The sequence below is a fragment of the Micropterus salmoides genome, unplaced genomic scaffold (assembly GCF_014851395.1).
Source record: "Micropterus salmoides isolate LMB-PRFRI ecotype aquatic unplaced genomic scaffold, ASM1485139v1 Ms_hic_scaffold_1, whole genome shotgun sequence".
Taxonomy (NCBI): Eukaryota; Metazoa; Chordata; class Actinopteri; order Centrarchiformes; family Centrarchidae; genus Micropterus; species Micropterus salmoides.
In genome coordinates, this window is record NW_024040040.1 from 56,718,595 (window position 1) to 56,729,599 (window position 11,005).

At 49.2% G+C, this 11,005-nt stretch overlaps 1 protein-coding gene across 3 annotated transcripts; it reads right to left on the bottom strand.

The window, feature by feature from the left end:
* Window positions 1–491: 491 nt before the first annotated feature.
* galnt11 (UDP-N-acetyl-alpha-D-galactosamine:polypeptide N-acetylgalactosaminyltransferase 11 (GalNAc-T11)) lies at window positions 492–9,365 on the bottom strand (the record flags this gene model as incomplete). Of its 3 annotated transcripts, none has more annotated exon segments than XM_038711183.1 (9): window positions 492–713; window positions 794–946; window positions 1,088–1,205; window positions 2,195–2,444; window positions 4,144–4,269; window positions 4,394–4,560; window positions 6,322–6,445; window positions 6,678–6,931; window positions 9,117–9,365. In XM_038711183.1, coding segments are annotated over 8 exon segments (1,383 nt in total), but the record flags the coding sequence as incomplete, so codon positions are not given.
* Window positions 9,366–11,005: the final 1,640 nt, after the last annotated feature.

An 11,005-nucleotide genomic window follows, 5' to 3' on the forward strand; every position in this document is an offset into this window, starting at 1 on the left:
GGTGTCAATATGTAGCTGCCGACGTGCGCCGCTGTAGCGTTAACCGGTAGCGACAGAGGAATATACCTCGGCGCTGTGGGGAAGAGTTAACCGAGTCCGGCTGACGATACGGTCAAGTTCGTAACGCCGTCCTGTCTTTAACTTCTCAGGAAGATTTTCTCGGTTTGTGAAACTTAAAATCCGACAACAACAGTATGAACTGAAATATTGCTTTATTATTATAAATAAACTTATCACACTTATTTACCGGAGAGATAAGCGCCATCACGTTTTGTGCGCGGTGGCTTGTGGGACGAACCGTATGCGGAAGTTCAACTTCCGTCACGTTTGTCTGCGGGTCCACAAACCAGCGGGTGACATCACGGCGGCCACGCCCACTTCTGTTATACCGTCGGTGGCTGCAGCTCCAGTTCAGCGAGGTGAGACGGTCTGAATCAGGGGACAGGAAGAACGAACATATGACACGAGACTGTGGTGCTGCGTTCAGGTACCCGTCCTCTCTGCAGGACTTTGGGCCGCCTCAGGCCCTTGTTGACGAACAGCGGCTGCTGCTGCTGCTTGTGGCCGTTGGCGGCGGTCTGCATCTCCGGGTACACCGTGTCCAGGTACCAGCGAAACGACTGACACTGCAGCCGCTTCCTCAACGCCACGCGCTCGCTGATGTCGCCGTAGCTGCGTTCACGAAGCTCCGGACGCAGAGACAGATACTGCTCCTGATTGGACCACAGAAACACAGGAAGCGAGGTCAGAGGACGCCGTCGGATCAGCGCTCTGTGTGCGTGCGTGTGCGTACCTTGTACTCGTCCATCCATACGTGAGCTAGCCGCAAGGAATTGTGGGCCATGGTGTCCTGCCCCCCCGGCGAGCCGTAGGGCCGCCTCTTCCTGAAGATGTGTCCGACCCTGGAGCAGGGGATGATGAACAGCTGACCGCCACACATCCAGATCTGAGCCAGAGACATCGACACACAGGGGGCATGAGAGAGCGGGACCAGGTCCGAGACCAGGTCCAGCACCTGGAACTGTTTCTATTGGCTCAGACTGAAGGACGCCTTCACTGACAGGCAGTAAAACACAAACTCGCTCACCCTGAAGGAGATCTCCAGGTTTTCCCCGCCCCATATGTCCATGCCGGCGTCGTATTGGCCCAGCTCATTAAAATACTTCCTGTTCATAGCGAAGAGACCGCCTGCCATGGTGGGGGACCTGAGGGGAGATCAGGTCTGGTTACCTGGTCAGTCAGCCGGTTACTTCGTCAGTCGGTCAGCTGTTTACCTGGTCAGTCAGCTGGTCGGTCGGTCAGCTGGTTGGTCACCTGGTCACCTGGCCGGTCGGTCAGCTGGTTACCTCGCCAGTTAGCTGGTCTATCGGTCAGCTGGTCACCTGGTTACCTGGCCTGTCAGTCAGCTGGTTGGTCACCTGGTCACCTGGTTACCTGGCCTGTCAGTCAGCTGGTTGGTCACCTGGTCACCTGGTTACCTGGCCGGTCGGTCACCCGGCCGGTCGGTCAGCTGGTTACCTCGCCAGTTAGCTGGTCTATCGGTCAGCTGGTCACCTGGTCACCTGGTTACCTGGCCTGTCAGTCAGCTGGTTGGTCACCTGGTCACCTGGTTACCTGGCCTGTCAGTCAGCTGGTTGGTCACCTGGTCACCTGGTTACCTGGCCGGTCGGTCACCCGGCCGGTCGGTCAGCTGGTTACCTCGCCAGTTAGCTGGTCTATCGGTCAGCTGGTCACCTGGCCTGTCGGTCAGCTGGTTGGTCACCTGGTCACCTGGTTACCTGGCCTGTCGGTCAGCTGGTTGGTCACCTGGTCACCTGGTTACCTGGCCGGTCGGTCACCTGGTCGGTCGGTCAGCTGGTTACCTCGCCAGTTAGCTGGTCTATCGGTCAGCTGGTCACCTGGTTACCTGGCCTGTCAGTCAGCTGGTTGGTCACCTGGTCACCTGGTTACCTGGCCTGTCAGTCAGCTGGTTGGTCACCTGGTCACCTGGTTACCTGGCCGGTCGGTCACCCGGCCGGTCGGTCACCTAGCCGGTCGGTCAGCTGGTTACCTCGCCAGTTAGCTGGTCTATCGGTCAGCTGGTCACCTGGTCTATCGGTCAGCTGGTTGGTCACCTGGTCACCTGGTTACCTGGCCGGTCGGTCACCTGGTCGGTCAGTCAGCTGGTCACCTGGTCGGTCGGTCAGTTGATTACCTGATTGGTCCGGTGGTTCCCTCGGGCCCGTTGAGTTCGGAGGGGGGGACTGGATCCCACTTGAAGTGCAGCCCCCAGTTGAAGCCGCCCCTGACGATGGGCGAGGGCGAGTAGGACAGAGTGTCGGCGGAGATGATGTCGATGACGGGGCAGACGACGGTGCGGCGGTCCCTCTGGATGGGAGCCAGCAGAGGCTGCAGCCACGCCTGGTTCACCTCGCAGTGACTGTCCAGGAAGACCAGCACCTCACCTGTGCGCACAGAGACGGGACAGGGATCAAGTCAACCTGGACTCCCCTAGCAGGAGCTCGAGTAGAGCAAAGCTTGTAAATGACCTTCAGGATCCAGAGGCCGCGCCGGAGCAACCTCCACAAATAAAGTCAGAGATCAACGCACAGATTAGAAGAGTCAGACGGTCTCAAAGGCAGTAAGGGTGTAGGATTTAGGGTTCAGGGATAAAGGGGAGAGGTAGGCTGGGACTGTCCTACTTGGAATAAGGAAGTATAGATTGTAGGAAATAAGAATGTCGGGTATACATAAAAGTACATATGGATTAAAGTAGAAAAAATTATGCAACAATTAGGATATAGGGAACAAGGATGCGTGAACAGGACGTGGGAAATAAAGATGTAGGGACCAAGGACGCACACATTTAGGATAGAGGGAACAAGGATGTAGGAAAGAAGGTAGCACAGGTTCAGGGCTTGTGTCCATATAGCATTTTTCCAGGCAGATCTGCAAATGGGCTTTTTGTCTCCGCTAAGACAAAATATTATATCATAAAGCTCAGACAGACAGACAGACAAGAACAAGCTTCTCCCCCATTGTCTTGGTTACTAGGGTAACGAGTACTGCTGCATGTAATATACGATTGGTTGATTGCCTGTAAAGGCGCGACAGTGATGACACCAGCGTGTTTCTGAAACGTCCAGAGATTTGAAGCACAAAAATGCACGGACCGCTCTGAAAAGTCCTGCTGGGTGCAGCCAGTTTTCTGTACGCTCGCTCTGTGCTGCGGCGTACGCTCTGTGCTGCGGCGTGCTGCTGCGTACGCTCTGTGCTGCGGCGTACGCTCTGTGCTGCGGCGTGCTGCGGCGTACGCTCTGTGCTGCTGCGTACGCTCTGTGCTGCGGCGTACGCTCTGTGCTGCGGCGTGCTGCTGCGTACGCTCTGTGCTGCGGCGTACGCTCTGTGCTGCGGCGTACGCTCTGTGCTGCGGCGTACGCTCTGACAACTGAAGAAAGACGCTGGGGCTCAGACAATAGGCTATATGGACACAAGCCTTAAGGAAGTAGGGAACAAGGATGTACAGGTTAAATCATCCACAAGGAATTTTAATTTTTTTTATTTCAAAAAGGTTTTTTTCAACAATTCCCATTTGTGTTGGTTCTGGCGCCCCCTGTGAACAAAGCGATGAGGTAATGCATCAGTTTGTGGCTTGGGACGATTAATAGTTGTTAATAGTCAACTGGATGAATAGATTTGGTTACTCAGTAACAGTCATTTTGCTGAGAAAGCTCAAGTTAGCAACACTCCCTGCTAATGTCATGTCTTTATAACAACAAGCCAACAATACAGCTCGGCAGCAAGGCCAACATTAACTGTCAATTATCAGCCAGTTGTCTTAGAAGAGGGCCACTTCAGGGTCACTTTTACATCCTTTCAAATCCAGCAACCGTCTCCATCTGTTGAACGAGTGACCAAGGTTTCCACACGTGCTCTGTCACTGTCCCCTTTCTCTTTCCTGATCATCTACAGCCAATCTTCATGCTGCTGGTCTCGTTTGCTAATACAAGTCATACAGAGGTATCAGCGTTACACTGGAACTGTTTCATAACCACTTACAAACTCCTTGTAGTTGTTTTAAGGCAGAAAAGAACAAGAATGTGCAGATTAAGGGAACAAGGTTATAAGGATTAAGGAGGTAGGGTATAAGGATGTAGGACGAACCAGTAGCATGTGAGGCTCCTATCATGCGTCCTCTGATGAGTCCTTCCCTCCTCTGGTTCCTCACCAGTTTGACTTTCCCCTGCAGCTCCCCTTTAACGTACCGGTCCAAGTCGTCCTTCAGCTCCTCTGAATCAACACACACCAACACTGAGTCTCAATAATCAATTCAAACACAGTTCTTGTGGTCAGACCACTAACAGAACAAGGAAAACATGTTATCAATCAAACATCTGTGTATCCTGGGCATTACCGAGCTCACTGTGGTCATCTACCAGGATGATCTCGTGCAGCAGGTGGGCCGGCGTACGGTCCAGCACGCTGTGGACGGTTCTCAGCAGGGCGGAGAACGCCTCGTTGAAGAAACAGATTACCACGCTGGCAGAAGGTAAAGTCAGAGGATACACCTTATCCCGACACCTGCAGAGAACGGTTTACCATCAGTAAACGGGTTGACCATCAGTAAAACGGGTTGATCATCAGTAAACGGGTTGATCATCAGTAAAACGGGTTGTGTTGTTTACAAAGAGTTGATGGAAGCCTGAAGGGGCTTAGCCTGAAAGCTAACCCTGTGCTTCCTGACTCTCATGTTGTAAAATCTATTTCAAATATCTCTTGCTAGTTTTTTTTACTCCGTTGTGTTTTAAATGCGGCGTTTGCATGCTGTTCGTTAGATTATGTATGTTTGCTACTGGTCATTGTAGAAGTTACTTAAGGTAATCTTACCGATACATAAACTTTGGCTTATAAAAGTATTTTGAGTCAACACATATTTAAAAATTGACAGGCTTGTTGTCACACATTATTGAGGCTAACTCGCTCTCGGCCAGCAGACTGTGGACTCTGTCATGTCTCAGCAGAGTAGGACTGGTCGCCTTGGCAATGTGCATTTGTTTGAGAGCTCAAATATTAACAAACTCTCTGCAGAATCGTTTAACTCAGGTCACCTCACTGAGGTCCAGAGAGACAGAAGGCAGAACTAAAGGATCTGAAGATGAAGGTCTGACAGTGAGCCTGCTGCACGAAATGTTTCATAACCAGCCAACCATCAGGAGCGATCTGGGGTTCGCCGTCTTTGGACGACCCGCTCTTCCTCCTGAGCCTTATCAAAAGGACCGGCGTGCACGGGACGCACATTCATCAATTATATCATAAATATCATTTATGATAGATTATCAGTTTGGCTTATGACACATGGAGACAATAGATCAGACGCCAAACTGTCATATAGGTCACTAGATGGAGCCAAATGATTGGCTCGAGGGGTTTTAGTTGTTTCTCAAACTGACGACGACGTCTAACTGTGTGAAATGAGAAGTAAACCAAAATGTGATGATGTGGAAACACTGAACCCACATGTTTATTGACAACAGCACAAAGACACTTCTCAAATGTTGAAACTGAGAAAGGCTGTCGTTTCAGAATCAAATTTTAAAAACGTTTTAAAAGAAATTGGGCAGCAGCAACAAAAGACTGACAACAGCTGGAGGAACATCAGTTATTTGGGTTAACTGGCAACATGATCGGGTATAAAGAGTCTTTCTAATGTAAAATTGTTGGGGGGGGGGGGTCACCTCTCTCTGAAGGACCGGCGCCCACAAACGGTAATCGTAATGTTCATCATATCATTCAGATTCAGAGATTCAGGAGAAATCTGGACGAGGCTGAAACCAGGACTGGACGGCCGTGAGCTTCAGACGGACCCAGAACCAGATCCAGGTCCTAAATTTAAATTCTGTTTAGAAATCATGGACCTGCGTCCTCCGGGCTGAAGAGGAGAGGGTTATCAGCGTAGACCCAGTATCTGTGATGGTCCTGGGGGGCGTTAGTGCACACGGGGAACCTGCACCATTAATGCTGAACCATGTAAGGTTTCAACACGTGTAGCGACGTCTTCTTCAGGGACGGACATTATGAAACCCCGAACTGTTGAGCAGCTGAAATCCTCCCTCATGCGGGGACGGGAACACTTTCCGGACTCCAGCCGTCGGTCTCCTCAGGTCCAACATCTGATGAGTCTCTGTGCTGCGTTCAGCTAAACGTCAGTGTCTCCACATCATCACATTTACGCTGCTGGAGACAGGTTACCTGGCAGCTCAGTCTGCGCTGCGTTCACTTGACAACATTAATCTGTTAAAGTCAGTGTCTCTTAAAATAACAACCCCCCCCACTGGTTCTTACCGGGAGTCTCTGGTGTCGGGCAGGTCCCTGTGGGATCCCAGTCTGGTGGAGATCAGGACGTTGAAGGCGTGTCGATGGTACCCGCTGTCCCTCAGCTCCTGGTCTGCTTCGTTAAAGATCATCCCTGCAGACAGACACATGTCACAGAGACCAGAGACCAGGACTCACGGTGTCACACAGAGACCAGAGACCAGGACTCACGGTGTCACACAGAGACCAGGACTCACGGTGTCACACAGAGACCAGAGACCAGGACTCACGGTGCCACATCAACAAACTGATTCATGGACTAATCGCTGCAGTGCCACAGAGTTTTAATGTTCCCAGCAGCACCCGAACACACCGCAGCCACTCACCCATCTCAGGCGACAGCTCTCCTCCCTTATTGGCCGGTAGAGGCCGGCGCCCCGCCCTCCGGTCGGCCAGGCCCTTGGTGATTGGCTGGCTGCGGTGCTGCAGGGGCATCCTGCCGCGTCCGGGCTCCGCCCCCAGAGAGAAGTAGAGGAAGAGGAGGACGGACCAGGTGGCCGAGGTGACGAGGCAGCCATAACAGAAGTACCTCAGCGTGACACTGGCCATGGTGGCCGAGCGAGCATCGCCTCACATCACACTGCAGAGAGAGAGAGAGAGAGGACAGCTGGGCGCCGTCACATCATTCATTTAGACTTTAAAAGACGCCACAGCTTCACATGTTTTATAGCAGCTGTGGGCCCCACAGGAGGCCGGCTCCCTGAGGCCCCCCCGCCCACACACACGCACACAAAGCTCATCCTCCTGAGTCCTGAAGCCAGAGTCTCTCAGACCTGAGTGCTAAAGGGGGTCAAGTTTGGACCAGGAGGACAGAAGCTGACCTGTAAGCGTTTCCTTCAGCCTGAACAGAAAGCACCGAGGGATTTTAATCGTTTGCATGATAGTCGACGTGGTATTTATAAATGTAGGTCTCTGTCTAACCGACGGACTGAAGAGAGACTCCATCCAGGGTCTGGACTCTGTCCCCCAGGGGACTCTGTTCACCGGGGGGAATCATAACTCATAATAAACCTTCATTTTCAAACAGTCCTGGAAAAGAAAACGGGCAGAACATCAAATTAGAGAAATGTGAAAGATGTTTTTCAGCATCAGGTGTCGACGGAGGAAACGCTTGTTGTTTTGGATCAGCGGCGTCTCTTTGTGCTGGCAGGTGTTGGACGTCACGGCTCAGATTAGAGACGAGGATGCAGGTTACGAGTTCACAGGAACAAGAGGAGAAGATATTTAACATTAAAATCTTTAATGCTGAAATATAAGATCTGGGTTTTTCTTCTTCAGCAGGTACTTTCACCAGATGACTTCAGGTGCTCCGTTTAAAAGAGAGTCATCAGGTGAGTTTGTAGGAAAATGCAACGACAATAAGCCCAGATATTAATTTGATAGTCTGAAACCCGAAACTAAAGCCTCCTGAGAGGTTTACTGAAGCTGCTCTTCTGTTTGTAACAGAGTGCCCTGTGTCGCTGGTACTAATGGGGGCGGGGCCTGCTGTGGTGGAGGGGCGGGGTCTTTTGTATCCAGCAGCAGAAAGTTTAGATGTTTCAGTGAATCTGACTCGCCTGACATCCCAGACGCTGCGATGTGACCGTTGATGCTGAAACATCCTGAGCAGCCCGAACAGGTTTTTCAGCTGAAGTTACTTTCTTTCTGTTTCATTAATATTTAAACTGCACTGTGTGTTTTCTGATTTTGCAAATAAACATTTCAACACACAATGTTTTCAGAAAGTGTCCCCGGTGGAAAAGACACCTGTGTGTCGGAGTAACCTTAATAAAAAGAGTTTTAAACGTGTCCTCTGCTGCCCGGAGGGGAGTCGCTGCAGAGATCTAGACTGTCCAACATGGAGACATGAAAATGAATCTGCTGTTATTGATGTTAGAGAGACAAATAAAAAGGGAACATGTAAGCACCTGAAGGCAGCACAGGTTTACAGTAAACAAGCCCAGGACGTCTTTTCATCCTGTCATCTAATCTGACCCTGTGTTACATAAAGAGCCTGGCTGTCAGCTGATGTCAGCAAACACCTGAGCAGGTGAGTTAGCAGGTGTCAGGTGTCCTCTTGGTTCATAATCCTTAAAGTAACAATCAAACATTGACTTCACAGACTCTTAGCCGTCACATCCTCACAGCCTCTTCATCACAACAACAGATTATAACTGAGGCAAACTACAACGAAGAGGGGAAGTGCAAGTTAATAATCCCAGTCTGCGCCAAACTCCATTTAAAAATATTCTGTTTTAAGGATCCCTTTAAAAAACAAACAAGCTGCACATATCATATTATGAAACTAAAGAAAGTCCCTGATCCTGGGGGGTCTTCTCCTCAGTCCTGCATGAATCTGAAACACAGAGCAGCCATGTTTCTAAATCTAACCTTCATCTTTTAGGATGAAGTCACCTGTTACTCGCAACAACAAACCCTCTGAACAGCAGCAACAGCAGGGTGATTTACCTTATTATCTTCATATTTTAATGGATTCCAGTCAGTGAGATGTCTGCCGAGTTAAAGAAGATAATCATGTGTAGCTTCCCTGAATCCGCTAGATCACTGATGAGCAGCGGAACTCTGCCCATCTGTGGTTTAAGTTTCAGTTCCCAGGTTAGGAAACCGGAGGCTGGCTAAAACCGTGTCCGAAAATGGAACTCGCTAGCTTAGCGACCGTTAGCTGATCTCGGGGGGAGGAATGTGGGGATACCGGAGCTTTACCGGGTCTGACTCACATCCAGAAACAACACCGACACCGCAGCCTCGGAATGAACTGTACTCACGGGTCATCAGCTTGGAGCAGCTTTGCTCAGCGGCACTCCGGCCAGCTGCTCGGACCTGCCGTCGGGCTGCAGCTCAGTTAGCCGCTGTGGTTAAATCAGCAGGATTTCAGGCGGAGTTCTGACCGCAGCTGCAGAGACACTCAGAAACCTCCGTGTGTCTCACAGACTGAAGATAAAAAGGTCTGTCTGCAGCAAGTTTCCTCTCAGAAACACCATCAAGTCAGGCAACACTAACCACGTGACTTCCGCTCGCTGCTTTCACAATAAAACAAACCAGACGCCTGTTTAAAGGTCCCGACCTTCACAATAAAAGTACAGACTTGAGACTGGATCAGTGTCAGTCCTGGAGCTCACATCTAATTTAATCAGCTTCTCTTGATAATAATATTATTAATAAACCCACTGTTTCTAAGTTCCAGAGTTATGAAATAAATACTTATAAAATCATGCAGATATAATAATCAGGGCTGATTCGAAGGCGCTCTGTGTTTTTCAGTACAGGAGAGTAAATCTGATCTGAGATCAAAGCAAACAAAGAGATTTAAAGAAGATGGATTTCTATTTTATGGACCAATGTAAAATTATAAATGTGAAATTCTCTTTTGGTGTTCAGGAAAATAGTTTGTAAAGATATGTTTTATGGTAACAAATGTGAATCATTCATTTCTTTGTTTCTTTATGTATATCTAGCTTTTTGATTTCCTTTTCCTTTGAGGGGGCCAGATTTAATTAACATGAAGATATGATAATAATTTAATGATGAATAAGCTTTTGCTTCAGCCCTTTCAGTCACTGTTTCCTGTTTGTGTTTACACTGTGATACGTTTACAATTATTGTTCAAGGTTCAAGGAGTTTTTATTATCCCTGAGCGTCAGCAGGGCGTAGCATAAATAACACAAAAACAACCATAGTAACCAAGTAAGAAACAAAATAAGTGCATACTACATCAAAGTTCCACATCTCCCATTGAATTATTAAACAGCCTACAGCAGCAGGAACAAAAGAGTTCTCATTTCATGATGATGACTGAAATAAAAAACTTGTCTGTCAGACAAAAAGGCCTGCTGGGAAATAATTCCTGTATATAAAAGCACCGAACATGAAAGCTGATCTTCATACAAACAAACACAAACTATTTAAATGTTCAGCATCAGAAACAAGAAACCTTTTCTCCCGACTCCCCCTCAGATCTCCGTCACCCCGAGAAGACAAAAAGTTAAATATGATCCAGCCTGAAGACGTCCTGCAGCAGTAACGTGTTTCTCTCCTGCTTCTTCTAAAGTAACATCAGAGTTTCTCAGGTGTTTCATCTGATGTTCCTCTGCCTGTTGCTGCAGCTTCTCTGTCCATAAGTGAAGCTCTGCCTCCATCTAGTGGCTGAAACAAAGAACAACACTCTCATTCTGACGGTTGCAATATGTAAGACGTGATCCTCTATGTGAATTTCACCTTGTTATTTACCGTTAATCTCTGGGACTTTAAAGCATGGCCTGTATGTTACTGGGTGTGTGTGTGGACGTGGTCATAAACTGAAAGGCTAACGTTAACATGCTGGCTGGCCCCAATACAGACGGGAGTAAACCCTGTGCATTCTCCTAATGCAGGGGCCTCAAACTCCTGGCCCTCCTCCCCCTTGGTGTGGTCTTGTATATCACGTTTTCTTTTAAATCACGTGGATGGCCGAGTGTGTCGCTTACCTGGGGAACACATGGCACCAAGATGCATTATGGGAATAAGGTGAGCCGGCGGAGGCAGTGAGATGCTTTGGACAATGTTCTGCTGGGAAACCTTGGGTCCTGCCAGTCACGTGGATATTACTTTAACACGTAGCACCTACCTAAGCATTGCTGCAGGCCGTGGACACCCTTTCATGGAGACGGTATTCCCT